Below are 20,476 nucleotides of genomic sequence, written 5' to 3'. Positions count from 1 at the left end.
CACGACTCAGAACTTTAGAGCTGGTGTCTAATCTGCTGCTTGCATTCCCCAGATAGAGACAGAAGATCCCCGGTGTTTCTACATCTATCTGCCTGCTGTTATTACCTTCTGATTGTGCTACTTGCCTGAATTCTCTGACTCCTGATTTACTACCTGCTTACCTAATTTTCTGATGAACAATAGGCTGCACCTGCATGACATCACCAATTGCTAATAAAAAGCTAGGTTACGTTTATCCCGAGGTGCCTTTTGTGAATTTGTTTTCTTCTTGTAAAAGAATAATGCAAAGAATGGTGAGCTATGGTCCTATCTAGATCATCTGTGGCCCCAGCCGAATAGGACAGGCATCCTGATTCTATGAACACTACCTACTGTCTTAGATTAAAAATTTGAGACATGGACTTTGACTTTACTATTTCAGAAGATTAACCAAAGCTTGATGTTTTTGGCTGAAACCCAACCCTGGATTTTGGTCCTGTTTCAGTGCCAAATATAAAATCGAAATTTGGTCAGCCTCTAAATGAAATTAAGAACACCCTATCTTCAACTAATTTATTACCACTTGGCCTGCAGGCAGTGCAGGAGAATCATCCGTAGGATACATTCTGGAAACGGAGCACTTCAGAATATCTGTGCCATTAGGCACCGTGTTACAGTAATCTTGTATGCACTGAAGCCACCACCACACAGCATCACGGCAATTGAATCTGGCGTGGGTACCTTGGCCAAGAAGATTGGGAATGAGGCCATGTCTCAGGGTAGAAGCAAATGCCAAAATGATGTTCCTGTAATCAAAAACAAGTGATCATAATGTTGGGATAAGCATTTTCATAAACTTACAGTGCTCCATAGAACAGCACCATCTCATACCACACATAGTCTAATGGTTACATATAATAGGCTGAGAACCAGGGTCCAAATCCTGCAGATGTTCATTACGACCTTCAGAAAGTCATTTCACCCTCCACCACCTCAGTTACAAACTCAATGCTAAGATTTACTTATGTCTATTAATGCAATTAAGTGCACATTACCTAACACAAGATTCGTTATTGTCAATAGGGTGTATTAATAAACTCACTTTAATGCATTAAGAAAGGTTAGTAAATCTTCTGGGGACAGGAAAACACCTACTATAGCTGAGTGAACCTTGCCTTGAGGCATGAGCTAAACAAACAAAACCCAAGATCAAATCTTAAAAAGTGTTTTATAGGGCCACTCCACTTCTGGTTAAGCTACAATGGCTGCCAGTTTCTGCAAGAATTAAAATTCAAATTGGCTATAAGGAGTATCTGTTGAAAAAACTTCAAACAGATCAAAACACTGCAACTTGGCTCATAGACAAAATCTCTTGTTTTGAAAGTGCCCTTTATTAATCATATTACACTGGCTTCCCATCAAAGTGAGAATCACCTTCAAATTATGTACCTTTATCTTTCAAATCCTAAATGGTACAGCTCCAGGCTATATGGTACCATTAATAAACTTACCCAGTGGTGTTCCTGGGGGGGCTGGCACCCGGGGCGGATCGCCGATGCGCCCCGCCCCCCCCCGGGTGCAGCGCCCCCCCCAATGCAGCGCGGACCCCCCCCCGGCGAAAGGACACCCCCGCGAAGGTACCCCCCCCCGCCGGGTGCATGCTGCTGGGGGGGGGGGGGGGGGGGGTGCCGCACGCGCCTGTCCTCCGTTGTTCCATGCTTCTTCTCTGCCCCGGAACAGGAAGTAACCTGTTCCGAGGCAGAGAAGAAGCATGGAATAACTGAGGACAGACAGGCGCGCGGCACCCCCCCCCCCCCCCCAGCGGCGTGTACCTGGGGCGGACCGCACCCACCGCCCCCCCCCCCTAGGAACGCCACTGAACTTACCTCAAAGAAATGCTAAATATGAGGCAAGAAACTATCTCGGACTACGCCTCCCATATTGCAAAAAAGTGATCTACAAAACTGTCCACTCTGCAGACTTCACTTACCTAGGAACCAAATGGTGGAACTCCTTACCACCCAAAATAAGAAATATACAGGAATATACTAGATTCCGCAAAATCCTCAAATCCTTCCTATTCAAAGAAACCCTCACAAAGAACAACCATATGTCAAACTAATTATTACCTGAATTGGTTATTACTCTATTTACCATTAACTTTCTCTTTGCTTCATGTACAATTTCTCATGATTTTCTAAATGTTAAACATCCATAGTTATCCCAGCATGTTTATGATACTGTATTGTAAAATTGGATTCTTACAACAAATTACTTTCTTATGCATTATTCTTTGTTATGTATGCTACACTATTTATTGTAAGCCACACTGAACTCAAACTTGTTTGGGATAATGTGGGATATAAATGTCACAAATAAATAAATAAATAAATAAATAAATAAAATAAGCAGACAATGGGCTGCATGATATTTATTTGCTGTCATTTTTCTTTGTTTCTACATCAGGGTTTCTCAACCCAGTCCCAAGCCAGTCTGGTTTTCAAGATATACTTGAATGCACTACCTCTGAAAACCAGACTGGTTTGGGATTCCCCGAGGACTTGAGAAACCCTGCTCTTTATATTAAAACAGAACGATTTTCACAGCTTTTCTGTGGGAAAAAACATCCAATGAAAACTGATTACATTTACCTGCATGGAAAAGAGGTTAAGAAGAAGCATGGTGAGGCTAAAGGGGGGAAAGTACACATGGTATTTCACTGTGAAAGCAACACATGTACTTTCAAGCATTCTATTTTCAGCTGCTGAAAAGTCAGCTTCATTCCTGTGGCTAAACATATTTTCAAAGGAAAACCCCATCAGGGGTTTTTCCCTTTGAAAATGGAGTTTGTGTTCTGTAGGACTGCAAACTTCACACGTGTTTCAAAATTGCCCTAATGCTAATTAGTCCGTTAACCAGAATTACATTTACTTATTTATTTTAACTCATAGTATATTTTCCAGTTTGTTTCCACAAAGTACTGTTATCTATAGGGCAGTCATGGTGAGCATCTTTTTACGTATATATGTATCCATACAGTTACTACAAACAGCACTTACCTGGCTTCCAAATAACGTCCTGTCAGAAGCAACAAACCTCTTAGTGCAATAAATGTATCTCTTCCCCAACAACGGAAAATGCCCGATGAAAAATGAGGTAATCCTAATGTGAGCAGGAAAGAAAAAAAGGTCAATCCGCCATTTTAATGAACCAGGTTGCATTTCATTTCGTTATGTCCCCACATGCTGGTAATGGTAACTGTGACAGGGAATGAAAGTGCATGTGCCAGAAGGAATCAGCACTTGCAAGTGTATTTCATAAAACAGATGTGAAAATACCAATCCCACCATTATGCCCATTTTCTGTTCCCTAGGCATGGACACATTTACCTTTCATGTGTATATACTCCCAGGCAATATTCTAAGTGACTAGTTGAATCTGGAAAATATTGTTTGTTATACATTGTTAAGTCTCTTATAAAGTTACCCTCTACATGTTCTTTGTCATTTGCTGGATACACTGTACATCTTTTGTGACTACACTACAGACAGAATTCACATGGTGTGTGTGCAGTTCAGTAAGACCTGGAGGAACCACAACTGGCATGTGCAGCATTCCCTGAGGCGTTCAGTGGCTCCAGACGGTGCCAAGTAAAACTGGTATCAGTCCATATAACACATTTCCTGCTTCCTAGTAGATGGTAATCAGGTTCCCGGGACAGCCTTCAAAGAGTTTTGTTGGGGAGGGGGGGGGGGGGGGGGGAAGCTTCTCATCAAAACTAGGAATATATGCATATATGCGTAGGAGGTGCTACATAGCCTGCAGCATGGGGAAGCAATTCCTATCATCAAAAAACCTAGTTATCCATCCATCCACTTTTATTTTGACTGGCAACTTACATTTTACTTGGCTGTTGTAAAAAATTTTTTACATAAAACCATTTTCTGCTAAACTTTTCCAATGCTGGAATGCTCTGGCAGCTCTTGTAATGACACCAGTACCAACGATTAGGCTCCTCATGTAAAAAAATTACCCTCCCCACTGCCAGTCCCTGGCTAAACTTTCAGTGTTTCTACTCACCACAGTACTGTGGTCTTACTCTCATTTGCTGTAAAATATTTTGCAAGCTGTCAATGTCATGACTTAGATGTGCCCTTTCCTACCTAGATGACCTACAGCCCATATTGGTCAAATATATGTGCAACATTCTTACTCTGTAGACTTTGTGGGATTTTCAAAGTAAATATAAATACATACCTTCACGCTGAAAATTATCCCATGAGAAATGCATGCACATATTTACTCTTGCTATTTTGTGCAGATACTTTCTGTGCAGAAACACATGCCTGCTTTTGAAAATTGAAAAAGTACGTTCACAGCTTCAAACTCCCCCCCCCTCTATAGGGTAAAGAGTACACCTGAAATACACTGAGGACTTGATTTTATATATAGTGCCTGAAAAATCAACATGGAAAAAAAAACCTAGGCTAGGCGTATTCTATAAAGTACACCTAAAGTTTATAGAACAGATTTAAAGTTCTGCACGATAAATAGAATACACCGACTCACCACGTGATCAAATTTGGTCACGTCCATTTAGGCCACGTTTTACTTGGTGTAAATCCAGACACCTAAATTAGGAGCAGATCAGGTGTGTTCTATAATAATGTGCACAGATTTTAGAAACGCCCACACCCCGCCCCATATTCAACTATGTGACTCAGAATTTAGGTGCACTTAGCAAGTTGTGAGTGTAAATCCCAATTAATGCCAATTAGTGCTGACAATTGCTTAACATCTAATTAACAGCGCTGATTAGCTAATCAATTAAGTTATACTCATTGTTATAGAATATGCTTTAGTTGCAGCGTGGATTTTCAAGCGCCATATAGAGAATCTGGGGGTGAGCAATTTTCTAAAACTGGGTTTCCGCATGTAAAGAAGCTTTTTACGTGGCTTTGGAAATTACCTGTGGAAACAGGCTTTTATAAAACCGTGTAGTCAAATGCACGTAAGTACATGCACTGACAAGACAATGCATACTTACATGCTTGCTGAGAACATCTATATATATAAAAGGCAACCCCAACGTTCTGAAGCCTCCACGGAAGTTGAGGCGCCCGAGATATCCGGTGTGCCCTGGAGTGTCTGCACCGCCCTCGCGTCAAAACGTCATGACGTCGAGGGCGGAGCTATTGACACTCGAGGGCCGAAACAGCCCACAGCGAACAAGGCAAGTAGCTTCGAGGGACGGAGGGAGGGGGCCCCTTGCTAGCGCCCGTTTCATTCCGCTCAGAAACGGGCATTTTTTCCTAGTAGGCCATAAAGTTATGCACACAATTGACAAACTGCTCATGTATATAACTGAAAATTCCTGGTTAAAGCACAAAACTCATTAATACACCCCCAAAATACCTCTTTTTGTGGAGGTCAAATTTATGCATATTACAAGCTTATGTCCATATTCTTAGGTGACCGAAAATTCACTTATATTTATGCAGTCAATGTCTTGCGTGTGTAATCACTAACCTTCCCACACGTCATGACTAGGTTTATAAAATGTGCCCTTGTACACACTTCACTTATGCTTCCTTGTAAACATTTTCCTTCAACCCACATTAATTGTATTGCTCCTTACCAGCAGCTAGGGAAGGACAGCACTGCTCTTTTTCTTTGGTGACATCATTGATCCTGTAGGGGACGTCATGCAAGGCAGGAGAAAGAGGCGGCAGAGCAGGAAAGTTTCCTATTCCACACATCTGGACGGAACCCATGGCGAGATGTTTTACAAATGTAGAGCCTTGCTGAACAAAGCTGTAATCAGAACACACAGATCTGAATGAACATTAAATACTGCTGAGAAGTTTTGGAGTTTTTATTTGTCATGTTAACATCTGTTACTTTGATGCACACTAAACCACCCTATCAGCTTTCATAGTCAGCTGAAATATCAATTACTTATCGAAGATCTGATAAATGATAGAACCTTTCTGGGTTCAATTTCTACTTAGATATAGCTCTGTTTATTAGTATGGGTTTATTTTTTTTAGATTATTCTTTATGCACCAGGAACCCCAAGGTAGAATTATTATGCTTTTAGCATTCACATTTGTGTGTATTTAATGATATTTTAGAGAATCTCACCTTCAGAGAAAAAAAGGCAAATAACCAAGTTTAATACATTTACACAAAAGACAATTTTAGAAAGTTCCTTAACTCATAATGAAAACAGTGAGTGGGAGCATGCATCGGTTTAGTAACGCTTGAAAGGAAACAATGAACAAAAAAAATGGACTAATTCAATAGACTCTGAAAGGAACCCAAGATATGTATTAAATTATTACAATAAATATTTCACCTTACATTTTTCTACTTACTCATATTAAACTCTGGGGATTCAAATGGACTAACATGCCCACGCTGTTTTAACTAAACTTGTTAAATCTCACTGCTGTCTACGATAATGGAGCATCTGTGGCATAAATAGCACATAAAGAAAGGAGGTAGGCCAGGAACTTTTATTCTTTCTCTGGAATGGGACTCATGGCATATGAAAGACTGAAACAAGTTATACGCTTCTGTTCAATTGTGATATGTGCTGTTTGCATTATACATACCTAGACATCTGCTTCCAAGTTTGATCCAGAAGAGAGGTGTATGAGCCCACTAAAATGGCATCGAAGTAACAGGGGATAAGGTAACGTGGAATCTGCTTTAGGTAGGTGAACATTGCTTTAAACCATTTGCCAACCTAATAGAATAAAAAATCCACGAACAACAAAAAAGTAAAAATTCAATAGAAGTTTTTTCTAAATGCAAGTCACACTTGAGCTTGTGTTATTCTTACAGAGATACAGGGGAGGGGGAGTCACAGTTACTAACATGTGCTAAAGATGTATTATATTACCACTAACTCATGCCATTTTAGCACAGGTCCCATTTTATGCAATGAGACCTGGTTACTAATAACTGGGGTTTACAGTAAATAACCTGTCTTATCAGTAGCCCACATTTAGGCTCGTCAGCTTCAAAAAAGATTTCAAAGGGACACGTACTTACTAACTCACCAGAGCCAGCAGCTTCAGTTAATATTAGTGAGGCCAATGCTTTTGACTTTGAAATTACAATTTTCTTTGAAGTCTGCAGTGATCATAAAATGAGTACTACTGATAAATACTCCATACTATCAATAACTCAAATGAGAGTCAAACAAATTTTAATGTTTTAAATCAATAATTACAAAAATAAATGTGTGACAAGTTAATAATTTTCTGATGAATGTCACACCTGTGACCTTCACAATGCTTGAAAACATACAAATTCAGATACTTTAAAACGCATCAAACCAAGTCCACACCAATATATTTCCAGGCTAAATTATTTTATCTTTTAAGAGGGCTCTAATATGGGAAACGTGCACACCAAAGATTAGCGTGAATAGTATTTAAATGTAGTCAAATGGATGTTGAGGTAATTTCCTATTCCCTCCCCAATGCTCAGAGAACAGCGCACAAAACAAAGCTGCCCTTACCACATAATGCCAGCTCAGAGCTGACGTTGGGATGTTTGAAGAGATAACTTCTCATGACTTTCTCCTTACAATCTGTCAGTTTTGATTTAATTTAGAGGCTCCCAGGGTGTTCTTTCTGCTTCCAAGTGCTGGGAGTGAGAAACGTATGTGTGCAAGTCCGAGCAAAGCTGAAAATGAAAGCACACACTGGCGCCTGTTTTCTGCACTTAAATAAGTCATTCAAATTTTTTTTTTTTTACCGAAGGCTTACATGTAAAAGGCACAGAGAAATGGCGCCAATGTATGCTTCACTTCTGGGTTTGCCTTCTGCATGTTAACAAGAGCCACGCTTAACACAAAACTCTTGTGCGCATGTGCCAGGAACACTCTTACCTTCGGTCTCACAGCGCACATATTATTTGCATGCAATTAGTGTTGAGCTTCGGGGAGCTATTTTTCTGTGCTATTCGATATAGTACCAGAGTTCTAAGCATCAGCCCATAAAAGCTGCTTTATGAGTAATATCTCAAGCCTAACCCTTGAAGGAGAAAAATTTGCTTGGGAGGATCTTAAGAGTACGCTGGGACAGTAGGGAACCACCAAACAGTTTAGACAGAGAGGAAACCCTAAATAAAAACCCTGGTGTGCCAAAATCTGTAGTTTGTATTTTATTCTAAAAGAGAAAGGAAGCCAATGTTACTCCTGGAGCAAGGGTGAAAAGTATGCAAGTGCTTTGCTTTATATAAAAGCTTCATATCAGAGTTCTGAAGAAGCTGTAGGTGCTTCTGGCTGTACAAAGGATTGGTAGCCTACAATGCTACAGTAATCTAGGTAATCAGTGTGCATGCAGTAGGATATTTAGTGCTTTAGTATTGAGGCCTGAGTGAGCAAATCATTGAGGCCTGAGTGGAGGAGTGACTTTGGTCCTGGGGAACTGAGTTTGATTCCCAGTTCAGGCACAGGCAGCTCCTTGTGACTCTGGGCAAGTCACTTAACCCTCCATTGCCCCATGTAAGCCGCATTGAGCCTGCCATGAGTGGGAAAGCGCTGGGTAGAAATGTAACAAAAAAAAAAGATGAAAAGGATCTCTTAACCAATGATGAGATACGTGGAGCAAAAGAAAATCCCTAAATGGGATCTGTGTACCCATGAAGTTGGGCAAGTCTCTCTCATGCATATTCATTGTGGATATCCTGAAAACCTGATGGGGCTAGATATGTCCTGAGAACTAGGTTGGGAATAACTGTTATAGAGAGCCTATCTTTATAGAGCAAGATAAAACTATGTTCCTTTCTGCCCATTTAATCTAGGCACAATGTTATATTTGTTTCTCTACTGGACTTGGCGAATGCCTTTACGGTACTATGTAAGCCACATTGAGCCTGCAAATAGGTGGGAAAATGTGGGATACAAATGTAACAAACAAACAAACAATCATTCATGTGCCTTTATAAAGGGGGTAATTCTATAAGTGGGTGTTTCCTTTTAGGTGCCCCAGTGCCACACATGGAGAGCTTGTTCTACAGTGGCACCTGTGCACTCAGATTTAGTTGCAGAATACAAGCATAACCCGGCAGTGCTTCTGGATTCAGCTATCTACCTACAAGCCTACATTTTGCCTTCTAGAACTTTCTTCCCACATCTTCCTAGCCACAGGTACCCACATGTATCACAATAGCCAACTCCTCCTTAGCACTCTGTAAAACCAGAACTAGACTAACCCACACAGTAAAAATGGATCTAGTTAGATGCCTTTAAATTTATAAATCATTGCACCAATTTATCTATCAATCTGATACCTGGATAATTTATGTTCAATATAAAGGAGAATTTCCTTTTCAAAATATGTTTTTATTGGAAGCTGCTTTGAGCTGTTTGTGAAATTATGGCAGTATATCTACTGAAATAAGTAAAGTTTCAACCCTAATCCTGCTCACAAATAGCATCAGTGAGAAACCTACTGACCATTGATTCTTACTTTACTTACTTCTGCAGAAGTACCAGAGTGAGAAATGAGACGGTTACTGACATAGTCAATCATCCAATCACCAGACCGTAAGTTATCACAAAAAGGATGGCCCAAGTCATTCTTTGGTCTGATGTCCACCATTACGGACATTAATCCTGAAAGTGTGAAGGAGGGGACAAAAAAAAAGGTATTAATGCCTGAAGATGCATCACAAATGGTTTTGTAGACAGGATTTTGTGAATACAAAATTAAAAGCCAATCTACATTGCCAATAATTGTCCTGCTTAGAGAACCTTTAAAGCACATTTAAAATAGTGAAAGCACATTATGTAACTGTATGTATGTTACGGGTAAGTTTGAAATTGGTTTGACTCCTTTTGTATGTATAGGGCATAATTCCTATTCAACCCTAGTCAATATCATCAGTATTACAAAGAAGAAATTAGGTCTTTTCTGATAATTTTCCTTATTTTAGTCCCTCCAGACCAGCACAAACAAATGGGTTATGCACTTCTACCTTGGAAGCTGCCATACCTTTCTTACAGCCACCCAAAAGGCCAAGCAGGTAGTCTGAAGGCTGAAATTCCTGAGTTCTCTTCAAGTACATCCGCAGGAGCCCTGCGGACATTCAACTTCTGTAGCTGCCGCTGCTCCACACAGCCTCCTCACTCGATCAATACCGGCAGCAGAACCGACTGGAGATGGAAATCAGAAACCACTTTGGAAAGAAAGATGGTACCAGCCGCAGAACCACCCACTCTTTGGGAAACTGAAGAAAGAGCTCCTTGCACGAGAGCCTGCAGCTCTAAAATCTGGCACACAGAGGTGATAGCCACCAGGAAGACTATCTTGAACTGGTTCAAAGGAAGGAGAGACAAAAACTGACAAAATCAGATTCAGATCCCAAGGGGGCAGAGAAGAACGAACCAGCAAGTGAAAAAGACGACCTCTCACCCCTCCTCCCCCCTGCAGAAACAAACATCTGGATGAGAAGCCAAGCAATTTCCTTGCACCAGATCTCTGAAACAAGCCAGAGCTGCCACCTGCACCGAGGCTAAGGAGAGGCCTTTATCCAATATTCTGCAAAAATTCTATAATATGCAGAAGGGACCCCCGCAATGGATTGAGATGCTTGCTGCACCAGTCTTCAAAAATATGCCACGCATGAAAATACACCAAGAAAGTAGACTGCTTCCTATAACTCAAGAGCATCAAGACGAATCGCGCAAAATATCCCTTCTCTTGCAAATACACCTTCTCAAGATCCAGGCCAAAAGACAAAATGGAGCCAGATCAGGCATGAGCACTGGGCCCTGTGTCAAAAGATCCTTCACAAGTGGAAGACGCAGCAGTTCCTCTATCAGAAGGCATATTAGATCTTTGTACCAAGGTCTACAAGGCAATTCCTGCACGATTCTCTGAAGAACCCTGCCTAAGAGAGGCCATGAAAGAACATGTAGAAGAGCTCTGATGACAGCCACCACTGTACTAAAGTATCTGGACCATCCGCCCGAGAGTCCCTGTGTTGAATGAAAAATAGAGGGGCCTTGGTATTGTGAAATGTTGCCATTAGATCTAAGAGAGGCACTCCCCAATTGCTCACAATAAGCTGAAGACGCTGTCTACCAAACTCCACCAACCAGCAATGCCACATCAAAATTCTCTCTTAAAAGGGATTCCATCCCAAGGGTCCTTCAGAGTGGTACTCTCCATCAACTGGAGCCATATTTTTCTTAGTTACTGCAGAGACTACGGCATCCACAACGGGAGGTTATACAAAAGTCAGTGGTTCTCAGTCTCCACCTGTTGGTAGAAGCGCATAACCCATTTGTCTGGGCCGATCTGGAGGGACACTACAGACAATTATTATTGTGGCTGAAGAACAAAGGGAACCCAGCCAGGAGAAACAAAGGTGTCAGTTATATGCAGAGCTCCAACCTGCTATTATAAACAAAAGTAAGCCGCTGCCCTTCCACCCAGAAAGCTAAACTGGAAGTTTGTTTTAATTATGCTGCATTATTTTACCAACAGAAAAAATTAATCTGACTAATTTGGGTTAACTGTCTTGAGGTCCCAATAATCTGAACTGTGTTATTCATTACACACAGGAACAGATTTACTATAGAGTGTCTACCCATTTTGTTTCCATAGTAATAAAGGTCAATAAAGCAAATATAGCCATGCCGCTCAGTACTGTCACTGCTTTGTAAGTTGGCAAGACCTGTTCCGACCATACAGTTAAATGCTGCAACACTGTGGGCTCCGACAGCCATGTCTGTCAAGCACAGAGCAGTCTGGTGTGACATCACTGAACAAACTTCCTATTACATATAAAAAATAAGTCTCAATTAGCTTAAACACATTGCATAATTATATGTAAGTGTGCGTTCCTACTTTTTGTTTCTTCAACTTTTAGGTTTTATGCTATATTTGCCCACTAATTAATTTATTATTGAGATTCTGTATAGCAGAGCTTATTAAGCATTTCTGGGCCATGGCCCCAGTGACATCTGTGACCCTGCCAAGGTACATTGTAATGATATGCTTACCTACCGCCTGCTCAGGTCATGACTCCAAAAGCAGTGTGCATGACCCCATTTGGGATCACGATCCACAGTTTAGGAAGCTCTTGTTGTACAGCTTTTGTTTTGTTGTTTGGGCCATTTTGGCGCCTTGCTGCTGTTATTTCCAAAGTTGTTGTCTTCATTTACCAACGTGTCTACGGCAATGTATATTTTGTTACTGCTCTGAAGATGCGTTGTCCTATTTAATCCCTGCACTCTGAAAAAATGCAGCAGTAATGGTTATCATCTCCTACGGCATATCACTATGCCAAAACTAGAGCACGCATTTTTTTTCAATTGCAGGACCTACTTTATGGGATGGCCTTCTGGGCCATTTGAGATTTTGCGACAATTTTCAACAGTTTAAACGGTTGCTGAAGACCAACTGCTTTTTAAAAGATTTTGTGGAGGAATGAAACTTGAGTGGCTCCTATGATATGAATGATCAGTTTAGGTTGCTCTGTATTATGAAGAAGTTTGTGTTACGATCTGCTGTTTTGTTTTTAACATTTTATAAATGGTCCGATTGTTACCCACTTTGGGATAAAGTGGGATATAAATACAAAAATAAATAGAGAAATAAATCGCGGAGTAGTGGAGGCGTAGCCTAATGGCTAGTGCAGTGGGCTGATATCATGGGGAACTAGGTTTGACTTCCACTCCAGCTCCTTGTAACCCTGGGCAAGTCACTTCACCCTCTGTTGCCCAAGGTACAAAAAACATAACCCCTTAGATTATGAGCCCACTAGGTTCAGAGCAAGTACTCGCATATACTCCCAAATTCTATATAGTCCGACCTAAGTTGCACGCACAAAACCGATAACTGCTACTTAACAAGCAACTAATTGGTTTACTTAGAATTTACATGCACAACTTTCAAAGCATATTCTATAAAGTGAAACGCCTAAATTCTAAGATGCAGATCTGAAAAGGGGGCATGGCCATAGGAGGGGCACTGGAGGGCTGTGGACATTCCTAGAGTTTATATGTAGTGTTATAGAATATGCCCATTCCATGCGTCACCTAGGCGTAGTCATTGGTGTAAATGGTCGTGACTAGAGAATAACACAGGGACAAAATTTGTCTCCGTCCCCACCCCATCCCCGCAGGTTCTGCCTCCATCCCCGTCCTCATAGGCACTGTCCTCATCTAAAGATTTTATATTTAAATCTTTTTATTAAAGTATAAAAAGGAATACGCTGTGCAACTATAATAACCCTCCCCCCATCATCACCACCCTTTACCCTTCCAACCTCAATTTCTACTACTCCAAGGAACCCTAATCCACCCTGTTAAAATGTCCAAGGGTACAAAAAGAACCCATTCTGTATGCTCTAGTGGGGGAGAAATATGCCCTATGAATAACTGTTATGATTTTTTTTTTTTTTAAATCTGTGGATGAATAAGACATCATCAACAACCTGAGGATTCAGTCTAGCTCTCCTGTCTTCCACATTCCTTCCTGCACTAGAAAATGTCTTCTCAGAGGATGTGCTGGTAGCAGGCATGTACAGGTTCCCCCATGCAAATTTTGCTAGCTGTGGCCAGCACAAAAAATGAAAACATCATTGCCTGTATCACGAACATAAATAACTGTCCAATTCATTAACAGCCTTCAAAGTAGAGAATGACATGGGGACAAAGTTTGCCCCCATCCCCATGGGCTCTGTTCCCATCCCTGCCCCGTCCCTGCGGGATCTGTCCCCATCGTTACCGCAGGTCCCCATCTCCATGTCATTCTCTAGCCGTGACTAAATATAGTCGCAGGAAATATTCTATAAAGTACGCCTAAATTTAGGCGTATTTTTTCAGCGCCGATTTTTTAAAGCGTCATAAATGGAATCTAGTCCATAATGTGCACAGTGCTACGTACGTCCAGTAGTGAACTGTACGCACAGTGGAGGAGTAGCCTAATGGTTAGTACAGCAGGCTTTGATCCTGGCAACCTGGGTTCAATTCCCACTGCAGCTCCTTGTGATCTTGGGCAAGACACTTAACCCTTTATTGCCCCAGGTACAAAAAAAAACAAAAAACAACTTAGATTGTGAGCCGTCTTAGGGATAGATAAAGTACCTGCATGTAATGTGTACAGAACTATGTACATCTAGTAGCACTACTGAAATGATTAGTAGCTTCTCTTACTACTAGAAATAGAAATTTATTTATTTATTGGTCCACTTGTATCCCACATTTTCCCAGCTTATGCGGGCTCAATGTGGCTAACAAAGTTACAATAAAATTACATTATACAATAGTAAAAATTGGCAAGATAAGAGAAGCTGACAGAAGGGAAAAGAGTGGATAAACTAACAAAATGGGAAAAGAATAAGGGTGTTAAACAGCATTGTTGACTTCGGGGTAAGCTTTGTTAAACAAATAAGGTTTTAGCAGTTTTTTTTAGAAGTTTGATGATCCGTTGACTCTTTCCAAAGTCTAGGCAAAGCATTCCAGGTTCACGGACTGATGAATGAGAAGGAAGAGGAGTAGATTATCTTATATTTCAGATGCCTGCATGAAGGATAGTGCAGATTAAGATAAGTTCGAGATGTCACCAAGGAATTTCTCAACGGCAAATCGATCAAATCACACATGTACACAGGTGCTTCACCGTAAATGATCTTGTGAGTTAAGGCAAAGATCTTGAAATCAATACGGTTCTTAATGGGAAGCCAGTGAAGTTTCACACGAAGAGGCTGCGCACTGTCAAAGCGAGACTTACCAAAAAACCTGGATACACTCAAAAGTGAACTAAGAGTACAATCCCTGCCTTAGGGCTTGCTTCAGGGCAAAGGTTTGTTTATGTGGCTCTGCCAAATCACAGCTGTAAGAGGGATTTGTATAGTTTAAGGAAGGGGCTTGTCAGTACTTAAAGAGTGAATGGCTCAGCCCAACTGCTAACAGCACTTCTGTGCTCTCTTCCTATATAGTATATATAAACTGCTTTGACTGTATCTACAGAAAGGAGGTATATCAAGTGTGGAATAAACATAAAACATGGCTGAACAATCTTAGGAAGTGAATAAAGAATAAAATCATCCCATTGGTAATAGGAGATTTTTTTTATCATAGACTCCAGAAGGTAATTTTTAAAGATATTCTGCAGGTGCAGTGGCGCTTCACATGCATTAATGACCTGTTACAAAACTGTCCACTTGATACATGGGAGGAGTGGCCTAGTGGTTAAAGCACCGGTCTTGCAATCCAGAGGTGGCCGGTTCAAATCCCGCTGCTGCTCCTTGTGATCTTGGGCAAGTCACTTAACCCTCCATTGCCTCAGGTACAAACTTAGATTGTGAGCCCTCCTGGGACAGAGAAATATCCAGTGTACCTGAATGTAACTCACCTTGAGCTACTACTGAAAAAGGTGTGAGCAAAATCTAAATAAACAAACTTATGTGCCACAAGCCTCAGGGCCAGCTCCAGGAGGTCCCGCGGGCCAGGCATCGCTTCCCCTTCTCCCCACCATAGTCCGACTCCTTCTCTCTTCCCCTCACTTTCACGATCTTCTTTAAAAATTTATTTCCCTTTTCAGAAGGGCCCAGGTGCAGCAGACATCCTCACAAGCTGCCTCTGGCTGCCGCAAAGCTTTCCCTCTCTGCTGCAATCCGCCCCCCCCCCCCGATGCAATTTCCTGTTTCCACCTGGGCAGACTGCAGTAGAGAGGGAAAGCTTTGGGGCAGTAGGAGGCAGCATGTGAGGATGGATGTGCGCTGGGGCACCTCCGAGAAGGGAAATAAATTTTCAAAGAAGACCGCAAGGTAAAGGGAAGAGATGGAGACGGACTGTGGTGGGGAGATGAGTAAGAGATGCTCGGATCCTGTAGTAGCAATGCAGGTGGGGAGAGGGAATCAGGGCCCACCCCCCTCCTTAATTTCTGTCCTGGGCCCCACCATGTCAAAAACCGGCCCTGACAAGCCTGTATACATGTTAACTTTTACCTACTGTTTGAAAGGAGCTCCTGAAGGCAGGGTTAAGGACCAGTACCCAAAGCCCCTTGCTGAAGGAACAGGCAACGTTGTTTGGCACAACCACACAGAAACCTCCAACTGCTTATCCAGACAGCTGGCTTCTATGCCCATACAAGATGGTATCACTAAACCAGCAGAAAACTATTGATGTTACCCTGTAGTCACCTGCAGCAGCATCACATCATAGCATTTTGTAGCTATACAAAACCACTGAACCGGCACCATATCTTAAGATTCTTCCCTAGTGAAGCAGACAACTTTAAGTGCTATTGCTTCTGGCTCAAATTCACAGCCTTTGTCAACCCAATTAGCTTAACCTACATGGTTTCACTGAAAAGTCACCGAGCAACATTGCATTCATTCCCAAAAAGCTGCATGATTTAAGGCAAGAATGCCCAAGCCCTCTGACCTTGAAGACCTGCATATTTAAGGGGTGTCCAGTTTGGTATGTTGTAACATCCTCCGCCATCCTCTTGTTCCTCAGCATCACAGCGGTACAGCACCTGATTTAGGTCAGCTAATGTCAGCTTAGATATAATACTGGGGAAACAATGAGAAACCCCAAGTCAGTACAATTACAAACAACTAATTTTATAAGCATTGTTCTGCACATAAAAGGGCTGGATTCAGTGAAAGATGCTGAAAATTAGGTGCCGGGAAAATTTCCACTCAGCGTTGTTCTATAAAGGGCGCTCAGCACACATTCTCGCATCCAGCTTTAGGTGCAAAGACTTACACCAACTGAAACCTGGTGTAAATCCTGATGTGCAACATGGACAATGCTGTCCCCAAATTCTATAATACTGCATATAGGGGGTCCTTTTACTAAGGTGCGCTGAAAAATGGCTTGCAGTAGTGCAGGCGCGGGTTTTGGGTGTGCGCCGATCCATTTTTTAGCGCGCCTGTAAAAAAGACCTTTTTGTTTTTTGCTGAAAATGGATGTGTGGCAAAATCAAAATAGCTGCATGTCCATTTTGGGTCCAAGACCTTACTGCCAGCCATTGAACTAGCGATAAAGAATCTGGGCGGTAATGACCTACACACGTCTGTTACGTGCGCCCGAAAATAAAAAATATTTTTCAGTTGTGCGTATCGGATGAGTACCAAAAATGAAATTACTGCAAGAGCCATGTGGTAACTCCAATTTGGCGCAAGTTGGGTGTGCGTAGACGCTTATGTGGCTTAGTAAAAGAGGCCCATAATTCTTTGGAACACCCCCTGACTCGTCCATGCCCTTCTCACAGCCACACTCCCTTCTCAGTTATACGCAAGAGGATTTGGGTGTGGATTGTTACAGAATCGCACGTAGCCACATCCACACACAAATCCAAATTGGAGCCAACTATCAATAATTGACTGTTAACGGCTAGTTAAATTATTTATTTGCATGCAATTTTAGAATCTGGGGGAAGTGGCGTTTTTACATACAGAATATGTGGAGGGTAATTGAACAGGGCACTACCCAGGAAAGTCACATAAGCTCATATGTCATCTATTTTACAAAGACAGCTTATGCACTTATGTGCCTTTATACCATTATCCCGGGAAAAAAGGTGCACAATTTACACCTGCTGAGGCAGATGCAACTGTGTGGATACATGAGCCAGTAAGTGTTAACACACATGCGTCCTTCTCCACAACTCCCAAAAAGCCTAACAAGCCTAAAACATTTCCCCAGGGCCCACACTGACCGGGACCACATAGGCTTACCACTGCTACCATCTGCAGAGACTGAGAACAGACTGAATTCAGGGGACTGCACAGCCCACTTATAGGCTTACTTGAAAAACTCAGTGGTTCTTAGTCTCCATCTGCAGGCAGGTGTGCCTAAACCCATCTGTGGCGGTCTAGAGGGACGCTATGGAATAAGAATGTACATTCATTCTGAAAACTGTTGAAGGAAAGGGTACACACAGAATACCGCTGCAAGATTTTGATATTTAAGGCTAGAAAGTCTGACAGAACAATTCTGCTGCTGAAACTTCATTGGTTACCTGGTTAAAATAGCTTGTATAATTTTAAACTCTTTATGAGGTATAATTTCACATCATTTTGCAAAGCTGTTTAGAAATCCTTGCTTCTAGAAGTCCAGTTAGAGGGAGGAATCATGTTTTACTCAAATTCCCGTCAATTACAGGAAATAGATTCATTTTATTGTTCTATAATTTCAAATTTTACATCAAACAAAACATTTGAATAGCAAAAGAGTACAAATGAAAATTAATTTCAGCAACAGCAGCTTAAAAGGAAACAAAGGAAAAAAGAATCATACAATCAAAATATTCCAAGATACTCTTCTCCCAAATTAACACAAGTGTACCCCCATTACAGCAATAAACTAGGAGAACCCAAGAAAGAAAAGGAGGGGGAATCACAAACAGAAGAAACTCAATTTAAAAAGGAAAACTACCTCTCCCATTGCCTAAATATAACAAGAACTAAACCCTTCAACTAGAATTTATCCCACCCCTCCAGTTAAATCATTCCAGGTGTTTCTCTCAGATACCAGTGGGTCCTGGGAATTAAATTCAAATGTATTTTTGATTCTTTCTTCAAGTTTCAAGTAGTTAAACTGTGGAATGGACTTCCTTTGAATATTAGGCTGGAATCTCTATATGGAGGTTTTTGTCAGAGGCTGAAGGTATTTCTCTTTGATAAATATTATTGCACTAAATAATTCTATTCTTATTGGGTGCAATATTATTATTTGTTTTTAAAACAAGAATATGCTTAAAATGTGGAATTCCTAGTGAATGTAGTAGCTTCTTGATTTATTTGTACATCACTCAGAACCAAATGTAAGGGAGCAGATATCTAATAAAAACAGTGGATAGAGAAAGAAAAAACTAGATGCAAGTTTGAATTCTGACCCCACCAGTGCCTTAACCCTGTCTCCAGGAAAGGCTCAACTCAATGCAGGTAGAAGCCTGGTCACTGCACTACAATGCACAGACTTTTACTCATGCACAAGATGGGTCAGTTTCAAAAATCCATTTCCACGGGTAAAACGCCTCTTGTTTAACATGTGAAAATGGTTTTGTAAATTCTTGCTATCAAATATTAAACACAATTAGCTACCTGATTAATTTACTTTATTTACCTCTTAAATTTTTTTTTTTTTTAGGATTCTTACTTACGAAGCAAACGGCGTTTTAAGAATAGGGAATGCATTGTCATCAGGTAGACTGCCAGACGTAAAATGAGGTGTGAATTGGACCAGGTGACTACGGAGTATTCCCACAGCCTCCTGTGCCTTTGGGTCGAGACTAACTCTGTCAATGGCAAAGAATTAACAAACATATCAAACTCTGGAAACAAAAAGGAGTCTCGTGAAAAACATGTGATTAACCCCCCCCCCCCCCCCCAAAAAAAAAAAAAAACCACAACAATCTAACCAGGAAACCAAAACTCTTGTACCTGAATATAATCACGCTTCCTGGAGTCAGATTTTCAAATTCTATTTCCTGGACATACTCATTCGGGCCTTTTGTGGTAATTCCGACCTGCTTCACGATTTTGCTCTCTTTCAGCTTGTAAAAGAAAAGAATTGGAAGTGTAAGAAACTTCTCTGTGTTTTCGAAGACTTTAATATGAGGAACGGCTCTGTTACCTGTATGTGTTCCCTGATCTCCACAGTGTACTCTGGCATTCCATTGATATAATTCTCATTTTTTGCATAGGGCATGACTTTCCTCTCCATAGTTCTGGCCTCTAACACTACTTCCTCAATTTTACCTGCATGAGGAAATTGTGGGGGAAAAATCCATCACTGTATTTTAACAAATTATTACATCAGTTATAGCATGGAGTTTTTCTATGTCACCAGAACTAAAAGTAAAGAAAACCTAAATGGGAAAAGCCTAGGTTGTGTTAGTGTGTGCTAAAAGGTGAAATAAACAGCTAAGAGCATGGAGCTGCACTAACAGTGCATCATGTTAACCGTTAGTGTGCGTTAATTTCCACATTAAACAGCTAAAATAGAAAATGCTATTTTGGGACTAGGAATGGGAGGAGACTGCGCCTTACAGTTAATGTGGAGGTCTCTACTGTGCATCAATTCTTAACACAGCTGATAATGAAGAGAAGTTAATGCAATCTGAAGATATGTGACTAACTGCATTGCGTATTATCAGCTGTGCCATTAACTAACAGTAACAACTTTTAATGACACAGTTGCCATCCCCAAAATGCTGCATAAAACCCCCCATAGATAATGCAGACATTTGGGGGGAGAGTCTATATATATATGGCGCCTAAAATGAGGTGCCGATATCAGTGCAGATTCTATAATTCCGCACATAAGTTAACGGACTTAAAGTAATCAGCACTGATATCAGAACAAGCAATAAAGAGCAGTAATTGGTGCTAATTAGAATTTAGGCGCACAAATCAGCACTGACTTCAGTGCCGATTTTTAAGGCGCCATATATATATATTTATTTATGCATGCATTCTTGTATCCCACAATTATTCAAAAACAAGTTTA

General features: G+C 41.1%; 1 protein-coding gene across 3 annotated transcripts in view; it reads right to left on the bottom strand.

Moving 5' to 3' along the window:
• The window catches only part of AGL (amylo-alpha-1, 6-glucosidase, 4-alpha-glucanotransferase), a 137,183-nt gene that overhangs the window by 27,207 nt on the left and 89,500 nt on the right, over nucleotides 1-20,476 (bottom strand). For all 3 annotated transcript variants that reach the window (XM_030207631.1, XM_030207629.1, XM_030207630.1), the window contains exons 18-26: nucleotides 19,601-19,725; nucleotides 19,408-19,520; nucleotides 19,128-19,262; nucleotides 16,400-16,530; nucleotides 9,477-9,613; nucleotides 6,597-6,730; nucleotides 5,618-5,793; nucleotides 3,039-3,141; nucleotides 560-785 (exon numbers count right to left, since the gene is read on the bottom strand). In XM_030207631.1, the coding sequence (XP_030063491.1) occupies nucleotides 560-785; nucleotides 3,039-3,141; nucleotides 5,618-5,793; nucleotides 6,597-6,730; nucleotides 9,477-9,613; nucleotides 16,400-16,530; nucleotides 19,128-19,262; nucleotides 19,408-19,520; nucleotides 19,601-19,725 (1,280 nt within the window). The remainder of the gene's footprint in view (nucleotides 1-559; nucleotides 786-3,038; nucleotides 3,142-5,617; nucleotides 5,794-6,596; nucleotides 6,731-9,476; nucleotides 9,614-16,399; nucleotides 16,531-19,127; nucleotides 19,263-19,407; nucleotides 19,521-19,600; nucleotides 19,726-20,476) is intronic.

Source organism: Microcaecilia unicolor, chromosome 6, assembly GCF_901765095.1.
Source record: "Microcaecilia unicolor chromosome 6, aMicUni1.1, whole genome shotgun sequence".
In the NCBI taxonomy this organism is placed as follows: Eukaryota; Metazoa; Chordata; class Amphibia; order Gymnophiona; family Siphonopidae; genus Microcaecilia; species Microcaecilia unicolor.
Note: the sequence above shows the minus strand (reverse complement) of the source record. Positions and strands in the feature narration are given on the sequence as shown.